This window comes from Vanellus vanellus (assembly GCF_965231255.1).
Source record: "Vanellus vanellus genome assembly, chromosome: 1".
NCBI lineage: Eukaryota > Metazoa > Chordata > Aves > Charadriiformes > Charadriidae > Vanellus > Vanellus vanellus.
The window spans coordinates 214,765,199-214,784,375 of NC_138905.1; the positions used below are offsets into that span (position 1 = coordinate 214,765,199).

General features: G+C 40.3%; 1 protein-coding gene across 8 annotated transcripts in view; it reads right to left on the reverse strand.

Moving 5' to 3' along the window:
* Positions 1 to 19,177, reverse strand: part of DLG2 (discs large MAGUK scaffold protein 2) — a gene marked incomplete at both ends in the record, with an annotated part of 916,537 nt that overhangs the window by 31,364 nt on the left and 865,996 nt on the right. For all 8 annotated transcript variants that reach the window (XM_082494340.1, XM_082494344.1, XM_082494343.1 and 5 more), the window contains one exon: positions 11,926 to 12,001. In XM_082494340.1, the coding sequence (XP_082350466.1) occupies positions 11,926 to 12,001 (76 nt within the window). The remainder of the gene's footprint in view (positions 1 to 11,925; positions 12,002 to 19,177) is intronic.

Consider the following 19,177-nt stretch of genomic DNA (forward strand, 5'->3'; position numbering starts at 1 on the left):
AAAATAAAGGCATAGGCAAACAAAACCAAGGTCAATCTCTAAGAGACTGGTGTGAAGTTTGTGCAGGAGGTGAAGTTCCTACATCTTCCAGTGATGCACCTCACACTACCAGTCTCCCAGATGGGGATATCAAATTCAATGGACTTTGGCTTTGACCCAGGTTGGCAGTTCCTGTGTCCCTACAACCTCCCAAACACGGGCTGTGAGTCACTAAGTCAATCAACTGAACTGCTGGAATTTGAGTGAGCCAGAAATCAAGATGTGAAATACAGAGACTGTATCATCTTGATGAATGTTAACGCTTAACTCTACTCGTCTGGAGCTTTGTGTGAAATCTTACTAGAAGAAAACTTTGTTCTGGTCCTCATTCTTTGACACTATCTATTGCCGATACTATACATTTTTCTTTTCAACCACTGTTTTAGAAGAAAAGCCAAGTAACTATGGCATTATCTATACATACATGCAAACTTCCTACCGTTTAATTCAGGGCATTCAACAACAAGCTATAAAAATAGCACACACATGAAGTTAAACTCAGCACAAATTTCTGCTGGAACAGCTTAGAAGAAAAGCAATTAACTATCAGCTGGAAACTTTGGTATTCCACCTGTGCTAGCAAATTTTCACTGTGTTATATTTAATCTGTGACTAATTTAAACATTATACTACATATCTTTATGTCAGTGAATCTCTTAAACATTTCTGTTACCTAAGCAGGGAAGGCACACGCTTGTGGGACAGAAAACACTGATACTTTAGTCCCTAACGTTATGGCCACCTAAGAAAATGACCACCTAAGAAACAATATTATCTTATAAATAAACTCCACACAGACTGAAGAAACTGGAAAATCTATGAAATACATGTATTTAAATTGCTCATTAATTGAAGAAGTGACTCCATCAGTATTTTCTTTGACTGACAAGCTGCTAATAGGCAGAAAGATTTTTCGCCTTCTGGATCAAGTTGACCCCCAAAGCATTTATTTCTCACATTTGCTACTCTATTCCATTATGCTTACAAGTTGCGGATATTTAGAATTTTTACTTATCAATAAAATTCAAAATGGCTTTTCTTTTCAAACTGGAAAACACACCCAAAGATTTTTTTATTTAGTATTTATTTAATTTGAAAACAAAAAAAAACTTCTACTGGATTTTTAAAAGAAGGCTACGAAAACATATTTCTTCGCTTCAGCTGAGTAAAAGCCTCAAATTTGACTTGACAGTATTTTTCACAATTTCTAGAACTGTTTCACCACTTTAAAAGAACAGGTTCCTTAAGGCATGCCAGTTGCCTGCTGAAGTCAACACTGCTACCGTGGCACAAATTAAAACTGAACACTCACTTGTTTTCCTTTACCTTTGAGTGGGACCTGGGCCCAACAGGCATTATTATTAAATTAGTGCCTTTGTGGAGTGCCTCAAGATATCCTGGAGCAACGAGACACTGTACAGTTAAATTTTCCTGGCTAAGTGCTGTTTTACCAACTGAATTTCATTTGATTGCTTCAGCACATGAGTGAACTAGATGATGATGACAGCAGTATTTCTAACATGGACACACCGAGCAAAATGTGTTCAGCCCAAGGGGAACGGTCAGGGCAGCCCCATAATATGGGCTCAGGTCAAAACAGGCGTTCAGCCAGCGTCCACTGCCTGGCACCGGCTCCAGCCACCATGAAATGTGAAGACAGGACTGGGGAGGACGTGAAAATGCATGAAAGAGCAAGGGCAGCCGGACAAATGAAACTCAGCTTTTCCTCTGGCGTGGGGAGAAGACATCCCCTCCAAGATACTGGCTGCACTGGCAGGGGTGATGCAGACACCTGATACTTCCATGACATCCAATGCTACCCCCATTTCTGAGGTCTTGCAGCCTTTGCCAGAACTTGAATCCAACAGAGAATACGAGATACAAGACAGCAACAAATCCAGGTGGAGAAGAGCAGTTTATGCCTCCTCCCTGCATTGGGCAGTTTCACACCAAAGCTCTGGAGAGTACCTTCAGAGCTACTCATGCCCCGTGCCAATAAAAAGTTCTTGTGCAGTAAATACCTCTGCTTAGCAATTTGCTTTTAATAATTATAGAGACCTATCTATAAGAATGAGTTGGTGAGGGATTTGTGCAGGGGGGTTGGAACTCGATGATCTTCAAGGTCCTTTCCAATCCAAACCATTCTATGATTCTATGATTATTTCACATTACTTTTTTATCCTTGTCATTAATTTCCATTTTAGCACAGAGGAGCATCCTTGAATGATTGCTAAAGATGAGTAACAACTAAATTGCAATATTGCAGAAAAAATGGTTTTGTAAAAGATTTAATGTCAATCACTAATGGAGATTTAAAACCAGAAACTTTATGACATGAGAGATTTCCAAATCTTATTTTAAGTTGCACACATGAAAAAATGCTCTTATTCTCTGGTTACAGCAAAGCAAATTTCAATCATTCTGAGACGGGGGAGTATACAGTAAAATACTGATTCACAACTCTTGCAAATAAATGACACGCAGAATGATTTTCTATAAAAAGCTCAGTTCTGAGTAGAAGGGGTTTTTCTTGTCTGTAATTTTCCCACCTGTAGGTATACAAGCAAAGAAGTTCGGGAGCCTGCACTGTCTCCACAGCGACAGCGTAATTCATATTGACACCTCGGGAGCTATATGCTGGGCTGAGCAGAGGGCTTACCCGTATGCATTTCTAGATAGCTTTGCCTAACCTGACCTAACCTGACCTAACCTAACCTATCCAAGCATTTCTGTTTTGCACTTGGCAAGGAGGTAATGCAAGAGTATATTCAGAATACTTGGTTTAATCACTGCAACTACTAGCACAAAGATTAGTCCAAAAGTGGCTGAGATATCTACATTAGGCTTTTAAACTGCACAGTTTGAATAAGGCTTTGTGGTTCTTAACGTATAGATTATCATGTCTGATCAAGATAAAGCAGGTAAGGACCGCAAACCCTTGTCACGCCATAGCCTTGTGAAGCACTGAAGGGCCGTAACCCTGTCTCACCTTGTCTTGAAATGGCTGCTGTGTTTTTTAGAAGGTGGACCCAGTTAAGGCTCACAGAAATGGGATCCACTGCATCTAGCTTTAAACTTTTACCCCGTAGGTGGCTGGGGCAGAGGTAGTGACCCCAGGTTCCCTTTACAGTCAGCGCATGGTTCATCACATCTCTTTTAGACAACGGTGGCAGGTTGGTGCTCTTGACCATGAAGAAAGGAAGAGCAGTTCACTTTGGGGTTTTTGAGGTGAAGAAATATTAATTTAGGAGCCAGAAAATTCATACTAAAAACAATCCGCTAATGTTTTACAACATTTACAGAATTGTCCCACCATCATGCGTAAATAATATTTCTGCAGGAAACCATATTTTGTGCTTTCCCATTGCGCAAGTAAAATATTTTTCTGACAGGTAAAAGCCAACCTAGAACATTACAATTCATCTCTGCATGTGCTCCTTAGGCATTTTCCAGAAGCTTATAAATAAATGACTAATGGAAGCATATTTTAGCTAGGAATTATTATTAATTATTTTTAATCAGCGGGTGTCCAATAATTGTCTGGTGCTGAGACAATAAAACATTTTTGTTTTGGGCAAATTGCAATGTGTTTGTTGGAGTGTTACTGAAGAGTCATTTTGTTTATACAGCCAAGGCCACACTGTGAAACATTCTGGATGCTAAATGTTCTAGGAATGCTAAAATGTTATTAGGAATCAGATCTGAGTGGAAATGCTCTTTTTTTTTTTTTTTTTTAGGGCCTGCCTAAACCAAAATTTCACTTCAACTGTCTCTAAGGTGGGGGATTGAATTCATATTCTAACTTTTTACTCTAGTTCATGTCTACTATTTTTAATGTGGCTAAACCAATATAACGATCCTTAGCAAAAAACACATACTAGATCTCAGGTCAACTTCTACTGCATTTAATAGGCAGGCTATTTGTCTTCAACACATTAGAAACACAGTGAAATGGAAGTAGAAAAGAATACTCAATTCAGTTGATATTGCAAGTGAAAGTAGCACCAAGGAATGGAAAAAGAGTTTTAAACTAAAATTTAATTACACAACAAAGACTGACATTTTATTTCTACTGATCAAAATTGATCAGAATTGGTAGTATAAGCCTTATGTTAAGCTGTATAAACCATTTAGGACGAGAGGAAATAGGTTCAAGTTATGTCAGGGGAGGTTTAGATTAGATATTAGGAAACACTTTTTCACTGAAAGGGTTATTAAACATTGGAATAGGCTGCCCAGGGAGGTGGTGGATTCGCCATCCCTGGAGGTGTTTAAAAAAAGTGTAGATGTGGCACTTGGGGACATGGTTTAGAAGTGGTTTTGTCAGGGGAGGTTAATGGTTGGACTTGATGATCTTAAAGGTCCCTTCCAACCTCAGCAATTCTATGATTCTATGATTAATATAAGCCTAACATTATCTTTTGCAGCCTAATGGTAGTAAATGCTGTTCAAATAGTCATAAGAAAGGCAGGCTTGAAAATTTTGGGCCAAACTAAAGTGCTTTGATAGTCACAGAACAAAGCAAACAGCAACTCGGTCCCGGTTGTTCATGATCTCTTCTGGGATCACATTGATGGGATGTGTGTCTGCAGGACAAGTAGGTCCAATAAACTCCCAGAGCCCGTGGTCCTGGCCAGGGCTATGCCTGTGCCCTGCCTTGAGTCTGGCCTGACCCACCTCACCTTAGTGACGGGAATTCCTGGCTTCATTTTGGACCTGACTCATCACTATGGACTTTCTGGGAGCCACAAGGCTGTGGACCAACCTTGGTTGCTGCCACCAGACTGGCTGTTTGTGCCCTGGGACTGCCCTGGGCTGTGCCTCTCCTTGTGAGGGCGCCATCACCCGTGGGTGCCAGTGGAGCAGCCCTCTCCTGCTGCTCCCTGGCACCATCAGTCTTACATCCAGGTTATTGTCCTCCGGCTGCTGTCCTGGGCAACTGAGAGCTGACTGCGGTTCGCTCTACCCTCTTTGACCCAGCGTCTTCAAAAATAGCAATAAGTATAGAAATAGAACAGCAGCATTGCAGCTGCATTATTCACTGGCTGCTCCTTAAAAAATGCAGCAGTGGCAGGCTAGAAAAAACAGAAAAGGGCTGCATTATGCAGCCAAGTACACACAGGCAGATTGCTTCCAGGCACGTTGCTCCCAGGCATACGTACCTCCAGTTCCCGAAGATTACAGCTACACGAGTTATCATTTTTCTAAGCAATGGTCGGAATCCCAGTTGGAGGCCAATTTATAGCTGAGCTGAGCACTTACTCCAATACGAGTGCTCAGATTTCTTCGGAGAATACCCCACAGGAAGCCATTGCCGTTAAATAGCAATAAGAAATTAAAAAGACTGGGAGGACAGAGAAAAGTCAGGCTAGATCAGTAAGGAGGGATAAATCTGGCTGAGACCAAGAATAAAGAATATTTAATTGTGTGCCAGCACCTACGCCACCTTCACTAACCCTCCTCCATATCATCCTTGCTGGTAGGTGTATGCTGCCTAATTTATGTTCAACCTCTCTTCTCCTTCGTAAATCACTTCACCTGTGATCCCACACATTCTGGTGTTTGACACTTCCATTATCTTTTACTCAGTGTCTGTTGCTATTTTCTAATCACCAAATTTAGAGGCGGGGAAAAAAAAGACAGAGGCCCCTCCTTTCCTCTTTTCATACACGAACACATGGACAAATACACACCAACGTGGACAGAAACGCTATTCCCAGTCCGGTATCTCTCCTTTCACTGCCATTTTGCTACTGACTGGAGGGAATTCAGAAACCCAACACGATTAAGCAATTGAGGGGATTATTTTATAAGGAAAACTTAGGGGTCCGTAAGTGCAATTTTTGGGGTGTGTCAGGGAATCATTTTTTATCTGACGGTGCAATGTAACCCACTGAAGAGCGCGTGTTACCAGGCTCTCCAAATCAGCAGCTAGCTCCCCAACAGAGATGCAGGTTTTTGAACATGCTCAGATTGTGGATTTTCTTCTGTTTCTGTTATTGTCCCAGTACCAGTCACTTTAGGAAATCCATTCATTGTGTCAAATATCTTTAGGTAAGAAGTGCAAAGAAAAGTTGGTCAAAATATCAAAATACACTGAATATGTGGAAAACTTTCTGATTATGGGCTACAGAAAAATTTCTCCCTAAAAGTGGAGAAACCTTATACTTAGGGAACTTAAGCCTAGTGAAACACTGACGTCAGAAACGGTCTTCTATAGGCAGAGAGGGAGGATAGATGGGCTAATACATCTTTATACTTTCTAATTTGTGAGAAGCAGGGATTCAAGTGAGATTGCTGAATATGAAGACAAATAGTCCAGTCTCCATATACACGGATAGAAGAAGAAATAACAACAGGCTTAAACTGCAGCAGTTTAGCCATTCCTAATGATGAGGAGAGTGAAGAATATGGAATTTCTATTGTGGCAGGTCTTTAAGTAGTGATTAGACAAATTTCCCAGACAGGAAGAAGGTACAGAAGACACCCTCAGGGCTGGGGTTGGAATCAGTGACCACCTGAGGTTCCTTACAGATCAGTTTTTCTCTGATTTGATGGCTAGGGCTGAAAATGCCATGCTTTTCTAGAGCATAAATTGTCTGGAAATAGGTGAGGGTTTTTTTTTTGTTTGGTTTTGTTGTGTTTTTTTTTTTGTTTGTTTGTTTTCCAAATACTTAATAAGCTGTCAAAATGTGCCCTATGTATCAAGTCCTGTCACTCACTGGATTTTGACATTTGAAGGAGACATTCATTGAGAATGCAGAGGGTTTTAGTTACACCACAATACAGAATTTGCTATCTCAGTCAAGTTTAGCTTTTTCCTTTCATGCCTCAGTGCAGTGTTGCTAAAATGACAATAAAGCAAGTGGATGACCTTACATTGCAGGCAGGGCTGTGGGGTCCATAAACAGAATCTGCTCATAAGAAATATTATTAAATGCTATCAAGCTTCTGTCTGTCATAATAAATACATTCAGAGGCATTGGAAAGGGCAGGCTGAGTGCAATGTAGGTGATCTGACTGGAATATGAAAAGAACTGTGGATGACAAGCTAACCGAATAGAAAAAGCCCTAATGGAGAGCGATGGAGCAATATGGTGTGGGTCACAGCCCAGGACCTGCACTGCTGATGAGCAGCGGAGCTGCTGGGAGAGATTTTGGAGGGATGGGACAGTCCTCTTTCTCAGCAGGCACCTCGTCTCTGTTTCGCACCCACTGAGCAGCCTCACTAGGGCAGGCACCCATCTGGCAACGCTTCCCAGTAAGCATGGATTGAAGACCCCCCCCTGCACCCTGACACACGCATTACAAATTGGGAGGCATGACATTTATTTCACTGGGGATGGAAATTGGGTATTTGTCCAAGAGAGGATGTTCTGGAGTCACTGGCCAAATAAGGTGGGAAATGAAAAGGCATATGCTGTAAAAAACTATAAAATTAATTTTTACTTAAACATTATGCTTCATGATTGTGCAACACTTCTCCGGCAACAGGCAACACCCATAACTATTAGAAAAAAAGGTGAGATGTTGATAAAGGTGTTTGCAAGAGCTACAGTTTCCACTATAAAAATATTTTCAGGAGACAGTCAAGAAAGAGTATATGATCTGACAGGGAGAAAAGCAAAAGAGATGCTATTTTTGTCTCCCGCAAGACTGGCTGTAATTACAACGGTTGAGAAAAAAGCAGATTACCGGCTTGTCTCTTTTCCCTCTGTAATATTCCCATCATGGTTTGACATTCTTTTTGATTCAGTAAAAAAAACTGGAAAGCCTTCAACCACTGTGGGCTTTAGGACTGGAAAAGTAAAAGGCTACTCTTGTTCAGCCTGAAGCCTACGGTAGGGTGAATTACCAAGGGTTCAATATGCCGCTTTGGGAGATATATCACCCCGCTCACAGACACCAACATGTTCTGCTCTTTTTGGTGCAAAGGTGAGCATCGGAAGATAATCACAGAATCACACAATGGTCGGGTTGGAAGGGACCTCTGGAGATCATCTAGTCCGCCCCCCCTGCCCGAGCAGGGTCACCTACAGCAGGTGAATATAATTGGGATATGATCTTGAGTTCAACATAGCATAAAACATACTTTTTAACTGAGTTTGTGCTCACATAACTCCTGTAGGTTCCTCCCGCATAAATATGAGACATAAAACTTTGGGCTGTTCTATTTTCCATTGATTATCCATAGACCAGTGGGTCCCATAGACTGAGACAGCAAATGCTTAGGAAATAGCAACTGTGTTATCTTATCTTCATTTCTTTTTTATGTTTGAATCTTTAAGGTACCCAATGTCCTGGAAAACCTGCCCTTTGCTGCAGAAGCATAGAGCAGCCGTAAGGAACCAGAGGGCTGGACTGGTTGCTGTGATACTCCAGCCACCTTCAGTAACAATTAGAAAAGCTGGTGAAGATCATTTCTACAATTATATGAATGAACTTGGTCAACTCAAGTGAAGCACAAGCTTTGCTTGGTGAAATTAAGCTGTTTCTACCAGTATTTGTATTCTTTTCCTTACTACACGGGTGTCAGCATCTCTAACTTGTTTGATACATTTAAAAATGTTAATAGCTCCTAGGATCATGATGATGTCTCTGAACCTGAACAAATAAGTTTCTTTTGGTCAAAACAAACAGAACATGAAAGAAAAGTAGCCCTATTGGGTTAAACCAGAGATCCAGTTAGCCCAGTGGATTTTTCTGAAGTGGACCAATAACAGACGTTTAAAAGAAAAAGTAGAAGAAACATCATCCTTCTCCTTTTATAACCGCTCTGCTTCTTGAAATCAAATTAGTATGTCCCGAGCTATGTGATCAGAGTGTTAAAAGGTGTTGTCAGATCCATTGCTTGTTAATTTATCTAATTAATTTTTAACTTATTTATTTTTAATACAATATCCTTTAACTATGGGCATCAGAATTTAATTATACATTGTGCGGAAAGTTACTAGCCGTTGCCTGATTTAAACTTGAGACCAGAAAGAAGATTTCACTGGAGCTCCCTAATTGTCTTTCACATTCCCTGTTTTTGTACCCACCCTGATTTTGTAGACTTTTATTTCACAAGCCATGGACTGGAGGAGTCCAATGAAATGAATTAAAAGTGATTTAAATATTCTAAATCACATTTTAAAAAAGTGCTGAACTCATTTTCTAGGTGAGGTAACGCACCCAAGTTTGGCTTGAAAAAGGGGAACTTCTGGTCCTTTGAAAAGATTATCCTTTAGCTATCCCTGCTAACTGGTTTGTCAACTCTATCGCTGAGTGTTCTCAAACACCTTTTTAGTGAGACACCAGAAGGTGATCAGTTACAAATGTCACACCATCTGTAGCACTTTCTTTGTATTTTATCTCCGGATTTGGGATTAAAAATGAGGCATAAAAAGGTGAAAATGCATAAGACTCTTAAAACTTGTAGAATAACTAGACAGTTCATATTTTAAAATGGCAAAGTTATGGCAAAGTTATGGCAAAGAAATTTTGGCACTATCTCACAAAACATTTACTGTGGCTTATTAGCTCTTAAAATTTGCTTCTACAGGGGATAGGATAAATCTTTTACCTGTGCAACCCCCCCCAAGCCTTCTCTGTATTCAGTTAAATTTTGTTAAAAAATGTTTCCATGCACATCTCCTGGCCAAATTTAGAAGTATCACATGAAAAGACATTACCACTTGCCCCCACAGTCATGAATGTACAAGCACGAAGGTGCAGCAGACACACATAAGCCCATTCCTATCTGAATTTTAGCTTTATTTCCCACAGAAGAGTTCTCCTGGGCTTACTGCAGCCCTCTTTATCTGGACTCAATTTCTTCTAGATAAAAAAAAGTAAAGCCTGCACTGTTAGACAGCTTACACCACTTCTTCTTCGACACTGAAAGACTAAATGGAAATACTGATCCCTAAAATGTATATACATACATGTGTACCCAAACACCTCATTTTACGTGTTGACGCTTAATTTAACAGCGAACCCTTCTTCTCTTTGTGCTCTTTCAAACACAAGCCTACATCAGCTTTTCCCCCAAAGCCTTGAAATTGTGTGATTTTTTTTTTTTTTACAGACAAAAGCAAATTTTAGCAAATACTAACAATAGAAAGTGTGCTCCCAAAAGGGTACAATGGTTTTGGTCTGTAATTATGCAATTTCCTAAACACTGAAACAAACATTGATATGAGTGGCTGGAAGATTAATGTTACACTGATGACAAAAATGGAAAAACAATTTGGGGAATCAAAAGGTAATTAAATTCTTGACAGACTCACTTGAATAAGGACCATTAGTTATACGAATGAATTATTCCTCTGAGGCTTTGCTATATACAGGAAATAGACATTTAACAAGTGATTTCATTGGCAGCGTAAAGCTTATTATCTCCCCAAATAAATGGCAACATTAATTTACAGAGTTGCAGAGACTGGTCATTTCGAACTAAAAAACAGAGTTCAGACTCCTGAAGAAATGCAATGGGATGGAGAAGTCCTTTCACAATGTGGGTTGTTATATGTTTCATACCAAGTTATCTGCTGGTACAAATGATGTGCAGAGGCTGAACTCTGATTCCACGCACCTTATGAATCTGGAAAACCGGTTTCAGTCAGTGCAATTATTCTGCCTTTGCACTGAACTCAGGAACTGTTCTGTAGAGCACTAACAGGGAAGTGTTTGCAAGTCTGAAATATTATTTTGCTGCCATGTAGAGGCTCGGGACCCACTGCGCGAGGGACTGCCTGTTCGTAGCAAGAGGAATTTCTTACCCTGCCAACCTGTCTAAGTGAAAAGACAGAATAAACTGGGATAAAGGTAGAATCATTATTCCCATTACAAAGGGAAATGAAGGAAGAAAAGATTAAGAATGAGAATTTCAAACTAGGCAGATGACCACAGGAACTGCAGGTCCGGAAGGGACCTGCTGAACCACTTGGTTTTGTCCCTTGCTAGCACCTACCTACGACTGTGTCCTCTCATCACCCGGTTTCGGCCCTGCCCCGTGTTTTCTGCAGCCAAACAGGAATTTTTGCTGATGGTTTCTGAAGCTCTGCCTCTCAATTTGCTCACAGAAACCCTCAGTTGTAAATCCCGCGTACGCCAACTGGACTGTTTTCAAAAATACTGTAATGCGAATGTAATGGCAAGCATTTACTACTGCTACAAATGCAAGCTACGCTTCAGCAGAAAAATATACCTCAACAGCCAGGACGGTGGGCATTTCTCATGCTATAACTCTTGCCAGCCAGACGGCAATGTATGGGGTATTAGACATCAGGCCCGTGAGAACTGTTGAGTGTTGGGCACAATAAAGCGACGCTGCAGAGCTGTGTAACAGCAGGAAGGCTGCTGGGTCCAGATCGCGCTGGTGGAGAGGACCTTGCATGTTTTGTGGTGGCTGGCCCGCCGTGCCTGCCATGAAACACGCCTGTGTTCAATGTCTGTCACAACTGTCAAAGCAGAACATCCGAAACCTGAATTTTGCATCCGTGACTCTTTAATATTCAACCTTTTGCTTGAGATTTAACAGCTTTTGAAGCCAGGGAATTTTCACTTCTTGCCCTATTTCATGAAACAATTATTTGTCTGCATTGGTTTCTAACATTTTTTCTTCTCTATCCATCATTTAACTGCAATGGCAGCTATCACAGAATCCGCTTTATATTCTTTGTATCTTCCAATTAGGATGCACTGTCGGTCAGTATTACTATAAAAAGAATATTTCATTATTTAGAAGATTATATCATACTATACTCCAGTCTGTTTTTCACTATACTCCAGGTCTTGGTTGCAACAATCTAAATATTCTTTATGTTGCCAAAATTTTCTCTACTCTGAAACACATAAAACAATCCCAAAGTGCAATTTCAAAAGGTTTCACTATTTACCTACCCCTTTTGCATCGATTACACCAGGTTTCGCGTTGAATTTCACCGTCTTCAAACGTGCACGCTCCTTTCTTTCAACTCTGGGGAAAACACAAAGAATCACAAGTTGATTATAGCAGCGTTTTGTACGATACGTTTGATATCTGATCTCCCAAGACAATTGGCGGCTTACTAAGCATAAAGTGAGCATTTAAAGCAAATTTTATAAATCGGAAAGAGAGAGATGTCAGGTGACTTCCTCAGCCAAGCAGCAGTTTTCTGGCAAACACGGGACTGGATCTGAGGAGCCTTGGCTGTCCTACACCGGCAGAACAGCACTCCCTGTTGCAATATGTCACAATAGTCAAGTGCAGAGAAACTTTCTTGAGGCTTCGATTACTTAAAACTACACAGTTTTGCCAAAAAGAGCATTTCCGAGGAGATGTACAAATGATCAGTGGCAGAAGAGGTATTTTCAGCCACACTAAACCATTGTGAATTGAGTGGGTGGTCTTATTTAAACCATGCCCTCCACAAGCATCTGCAAGCAGATAGAAGGCAAAGAATTTGTTTTTCTGACTCATTTCAATGAAGACCTCATTGCTAGTGGCTGAATTCTGCAAACAAAGATGGGCAGGTTCATATTACCAAATAGCTTGGCCAAATAGAAGACATGAATTATAAATTTCAGGGAGTTTTCTTTGGCTGGTTCTACCCTGGCCCCGTGAACTGACCACCCAAAAGTGGATGGATGCTTTGGGTGAACTTGTCTTCAAGATCAGTTTAATACATTGAATATAGTAAGCATTCATCAAGCCTGCCCCACAAGATGAACAAAAGTGCAGAAAATGAGGCCAGAAAGGACATTTGCTTTGAAAGCTCAATCCTGACCTGATCTGAAAATCCAGAGCACATGGCCCCCATAAGCCCACCTCCTGGGACCTGAGAGCCCAAACTGCAGCGTCGTATGACCCAAACCATGGCTTAGTCTGTACAGTTCTGGTATTCGTATATTTAAATAAAGTTGAAATGCTCCAATGAAAAGCCTCAAAAGTTATTTGCTCCCGATATCCATAGCTTCAACAAACACAGAATGAGAGAGGAGTTGTTATATTGTATATGCGATGCCTTCAGAGTGAGAAAATACTGAGATCCAAAAAAAACAGTTTCAGAGAGAAACGTATGTCAAAATCATTGTCAACTAGCTGATGCCAAGCAAATTAATTTTAAAGAAAACTCAGACAGTTTTACTTTTTAATATTTAATATGTTTAGCCACCAAAATAATGTAGAAGAGGAATGTGTGGCATTTCGATCCATTTGTATCTTAGAATCAAGACCAGACAAACACAAATTACAGTCCTCAGTACAGAGGAAAAAAAGAGATATGCAAGGCATTTACAATGGACATCAGACTAGATAGTTCAGTGTTCCTTTTCGGTCCCTAAGCGTTATAGATCAATATCCTGATTTTCCATTATTCAATGAACAAGCATCATTTTAAAAACAAATTAGTAAAAGTTAAAATCCATTATCACACTGAAATATTTTACCTGTGGGAAAACAATATACCCTTAGTATATTTGAAAAGTTCACCATTGCTACAAGCTTTACATATGCTGCATATTTAAACTTTTAACACAGTATACTTAGATAGTAATGCTGGGAACTCAAGAAAAAAAAAATGCACGAAGGGGTGAGGTCTCCCCTAAACTAAATTGATACCCAAGAAAACAGGTGCGGGGAGAGAAATCTAAAGAAAGGAAGAAGCTACGTCCTTACCTTGACTAATATGGTCATTACTGTAAAAGTGACATTTACTACCTTTGCAAAATCATCTACAGAATCTATCATCTACAAGAAAACCTGTCATCAGCAAAAAAACCCGATCATCTGCCCATAATTGAAACAGTAATTCGATTTGTCTAAGATTAGGTATTGCTCTAGGAAATCTAACTTGAATCCTGCAAAGCTAGCTTATAAGAGATTGATATTGTATTTTTATTAGACAATAAATAGCTGGGAAAAAAGAGAGATTTATTATATCCTTTAAATTGGACCAGGTATGACCCTTTTTCGAACTTTCACAGTTTCCCACTAATGACGTTAGAGTACATTCCCGCAAATCTCTTGGTTTTAAGTCTGGATAGTAAGAATACCTAGTTTCTGATAACTATTTTTTTTAAAATAATAAATCTAGTCTTTTGATAGAATGATAATTAACACAACATGTTTCCTTCTGTCTGAGTGGGCTTACATATTTCCTACTGAAACACAGTGAATGCTGGTTACTATAGTTACAGTTTAAATTTAGAATAAATGCATTTCTCTGTAAGTGTGGAATATTCACATGGAAACAGCTCAAATGCAGCTTTCAAATTAAATCTATGTTATTAAAAACACATGAACAGTCTTAAATTTAAACTAGCAGATGAAGTCCCTTGATAGTACCGGTAAGAAATGAAGACTTGAGGCTGTGTAATTGCCTAAATAGGATGGATGCCTTCTGAGAAAATAATTAGCTCAAATGAACACAGTATTCTACTTATTAATCTGTGTTACCATTTAAACTCATTCCAGTCCTGCCTAACTTCCTAAAGCATCTGCTTTTAACTTCATCTCTTATTCGCTGCGTAAAGAAATTTGGAAATTAACCCTGAGGAGTGGACCTTATTTACGAAATTCATCATAATTGCATTAGCAGCCATGGAGGCATCGCTGCTTTCCGCAGGCATAGCAGACGAGGAGCTGCAGAAACATTTTGCATTGCTTTGAGAAGTATATAAATAATGTCATTAAGTGCCGTTAATCCTCCAGGCAAACATACCAACAAAGTTCATACGTTCTCAGCATGCCTGCTGAATACTACAAACATTTCAAATCTGGGGCTGTTTTAAGGACAGCACGCAGTGTTGCCTCCCATTACAATTTTCCTGACACCTTCCACAATGAAACTGTTCTCGGTTACTTTTAATTTAGCTGAACTGTAAACTTCCAAGCTGAAATTTCATGTGTCTCAGGGTGATTACATTACTCTTGCTGCCCAAAGTGTCAATGGAATGGCTTAGCTGTTGGAGAAAGGCTAGGATAAAATAAATGGTTTTGCCCAATTTATAACATACTTTTGCTCAGGTGCTCTACTGCCTCTGTGTCTTGGGTCTGGGACTTGAAATGTGGCAGTGGGTTGCTCTGGTGTCAGGAATATACCTCTCTTTTTCCTGAAGGAACCGACCCGATAGCTGAATGTCTGGAAAACTTTGGGTTTTACATGCTGTGGAGAAATCTGTTTGAATTTCGCTTGGTTCTCCAAAGATTTAGTCTTTGTTGAGGTGGCCAGGGTGCAGGACCGCCGTGAAATAAGATGTTGCCGTAATTTTTCATTTGAGCTACCAGGACACTTTTGTCATAGGCAGAGCTAAAAAGGGAACTAAAGTGATGAAGATAAAAAGTATTGAATCTCAGATCTTTTAGCATCGTTGATTCAGGTCTTAGAGAATACATTTTTAAAGGAACACTAATTGAAGCACTTTTAGCACATTTTTTGAGTCTTCGGGTTTGTGATTGCTATATTTAAGGAAAAATAAACTTGACTCCTTTTTTTCCCCAAGAAAAAGGGAGTTTAGGCACAAAGGATTTTTTTGCAGCAGCTGACATTGCGGATGCCTAAATAGCACATGAGTGTAAATTCCTTACATGGCTTTAGCTGACAGCAAACCTACCGTCCCTTGGACAATATTTTGATCAATCAGCTGAGGAAATTGCTTATAAAGAAAGAAATATTTCACTTCAAACTGTGTCCATTTTTCATTCACCACTGCTGCACAAAGCAGGATTATGGGGGGCTGTGCAAAAAGAAAATAAAGTGAAGGGGGATGATTCCTCTGCCAAATTTGCAGAGGCCCAAATTTGCCACCCTGGCTTGCCTGATGTACGCATTGCTGTTGTGCCCATTTCTAATGATCTGCTTGACAGAGCTACGCCTAAGGGATGAGGAAAGCACAGATACAATTTCCAAAACTACTTGGTGTCTCAAGTCCCATTTTCAAAAGTGCCTGGGGGTCGCTGAAACTCAATGAGACTTCAGGAAATGTTCAAAGCCACCTACAGCCAGCATTCAAACATGACTTGGGAGCTCAAAAGCTCTGAGCCCCACATGAGACAGCATCACCTACCACAGCTGATGGGGATTTCACTTTCAGCTTTCACAGAATCACAGAATCTGCTAGATGGGAAAAGACCTGTAAGATCATCTAGTCCAATCATTAACCCAACACTGATAAGCCCACCACTAAACCGTGTCTCTAAGCACTATATCTACACGACCTTAAATACCTCCAGGGATGGGGACTCCACCACTGCCCTGGGTAACGCGTTCCAATGCCCGATGACCCTTTCAGTAACAAAATTCTTCCTAATATCCAATCTAAACTTTCCCTGGCACAACTTGAGGCCATTTCCTCTTGTTCTATCTCCTGTTACTTGACAGAACAGGTCAACTCTCACCTCTCTGCAACCTCCTTTCAGATAGTTGTAGAGAGAGATAAGGTCTCCCCTGAGCCTCCTTTCCACCCACTCTCCAAGTGTAGCTGCCTGCAGAAGCGCTGCTATGTACAGGAAAATGGTCTAAGACCATCTGAGATCTGGGAGAGCTGGATTATACCCTGCATACTCGTTGTCTCTTGAAATGATTTTTGGTACTGGCTCTTTTTTTTTTTTTTTTTCAAAAATGGTCAGGATTCGTTCTCTTCTTCCTGTGTAAAGCTAAAGAAGAGGAGAGTTACACTGAAAATATACCTCGGCCTTCAATGTTTCCTCACTAGCAAGTTCAAGACTTCAGTTCTTTGGCTTGCTGTTCTCTTCCTACTCCTCTTCTGAGGAACTTGCTGCTGGGATGCAACACTCACTGCACTACAATGTCTGTCTGCTTTTGTGTTTCTGGGCACACGTAGCTGTTGAAAAGGGGCCCCTGGGGTTTTTCAGAATGAGACTTTCAGTTCTTTGTGTGCACCGCAAACAAGAAGAAATCAAGCATAACTCAACCAGACATGAACTGTGCTCCTCCATTGTTGGGGGTCAATGGACCACTGGGAATTTTGTCAGGGTCTTTCTAAAAGCACTGATAAGTCTTCACAGTGGAGATGTAAAATATCAAGTAAGACATGCTTTAATCTTCAATAACAGTGTTCATCACTGATTTGGAATACAGATGCAAATTGCAATCTGGCATTGAGAATCAAATAAAATGGTTACAGTAGCCTAATTTGCACAGGTTTGGCACTGACATGTTCTGCAGAATGAAGGTTATTTTCAAATCCAGCATGGCAATTGTAGTAGGGAGAGTATATTATCAAATAGAAGAATGCAACGTAAAATGGACACTTGAAAGACCTTGCTATATTTTACATTTTTGTCAATGTGTTTCTTCTTGTCTTGCTTCACCATTTCCAGGTCATCTGCATTATATTTGTTTTGCCTGCCCATCAGGTGAAAGAGAAGTGAAAATATGTATTACTATTTATAGACTAAATATATGGACTCAGTCCATGTTTTTTTATTGCTTCCATCCCCTGCACTGCTTAGGCTTGTTTATGTGAGATCTGAGCTTACCAACAGATTCCCATTCTCAAAATTATTTTTGAGCATTCCCGAAGTGGTATTTTTGCAAAAGAACATGTATTTTTCAGTAGTAGAGAACATGTTCTTGTTCAGGTCTCCACCTTCAGAGCAACTCAGCACCTGGTCTGTATTTTATGGAAAGAGTAGACATAATGCTGTTAGGAAGTGCATTCTCACAGAATTATATTATAGAACAAACTTATTCTTTTTAAAAGCTAAGGGCTTTTATCCTTCAGCATTAAAGTTTCCCATCACTGCAAGAGGGCAGGAAGAGGTTTATACATATGCATACGTATCAATTTAATTCCATATTTATTTTTTCCAATTAGATTAGTAATTATAGTCAGGTAACTTATTTTAGACAAAGTTTACGTGATTATGGCATGTTAAAAAGTTTTATCATCTAAGGATTAAAGTCTTAAGGGATGTTTAGAAAGGCAGACAATTTATAGGCGACCATTAAAAAGAAAACTCACTTGAGTGGATAAACATGCCCTTCTGCCAAGTTGAGCAGAATAACAAATTTAAGTTGGCTTTTCGCCCACAGGGACTTCTGTGCTGGGAAAAAACTCTTGTTCCTTGTCCTTAAATATTTGTGAAACATTGGTTTTTATGTACTTTTCCCCCCATTTTGTTCTGAAAAGACAGCGTGGTTACGTGTGTGTTTGTGGGGAGAATGTTGTCTGTCAGGCTGGTACGCCTTCAGCCGGTAACAACAGAGATACAAGCTGAATAACATTTTGCAGTCAGATGTACTTAAACTCCCTGAAAATGGAAATCTTAGAAGGATGTCCAGTCTGAGACCAGTTTTGTGGCTGCACATCTTGAAGACAACAGAAAGACTGGTGTAAATATTTTAGTGTTTTAGGACCAAATCCTCACTGGCTACAGTGGGAGAGAAATTTACGCTCAGCCCTTCTGGGGTGGTCTGTGCGAAATCGCAAACTAAATTACTTTCAGACCCACAGACCCAAGTCAAGCAGATAGTGAAAACAGAAAATACCAAAACTTGACATTCAGGAGGTGGAGGCTGCTGTTGTGTGGGGTTTGCCATGTAGGAGTGCTTCTGTGTGCAGAGACTCAGCAAAGAAAAAGTGAAAAGAACTGGAAGTGTAAAATAAATGCTACAGCAAATTAAAATCTCTTTACTACTGAATTAGAGCATCTGTCTAGGAATTTCATACTTTCTAACTTATCACAGAATCACAGAATTATCGGAGTTGGAAGGGACCTCTAGAGATCATCTAGTCCAACTCCCCTGCCAAAGCAGGAGTGCCCGGAGCACATTACTCAGGACTGCATCCAGGCGGGTCTTGAAAATCTCCAGAGAAGGGGACTCCACAACCTCCCTGGGCAGCCTGTGCCAGTGCTCTGTCACCTGAACCGTAAAGAAGTGTTTCCGTGTATTTGAACGGAACTTCCTGTGTTCCAACTTGTGCCCGTTACCCCTCGTCCTGTCACTGGGAACCATTGAAAAGAGCCTGGCTCCATCCTCCTTCAACCCACCCTTTAGATACTTGTACGCCATAATAAGGTCTCCCCTCAGCCTTCTCTTCTCCAGGCTAAAGAGTCCCAGCTCTCTCAGCCTTTCCTCATAAGGCAGATGCTCCAAGCCCTTCATCATCTTAGTTGCCCTTCGCTGGACTCGCTCCAGCACTTCCC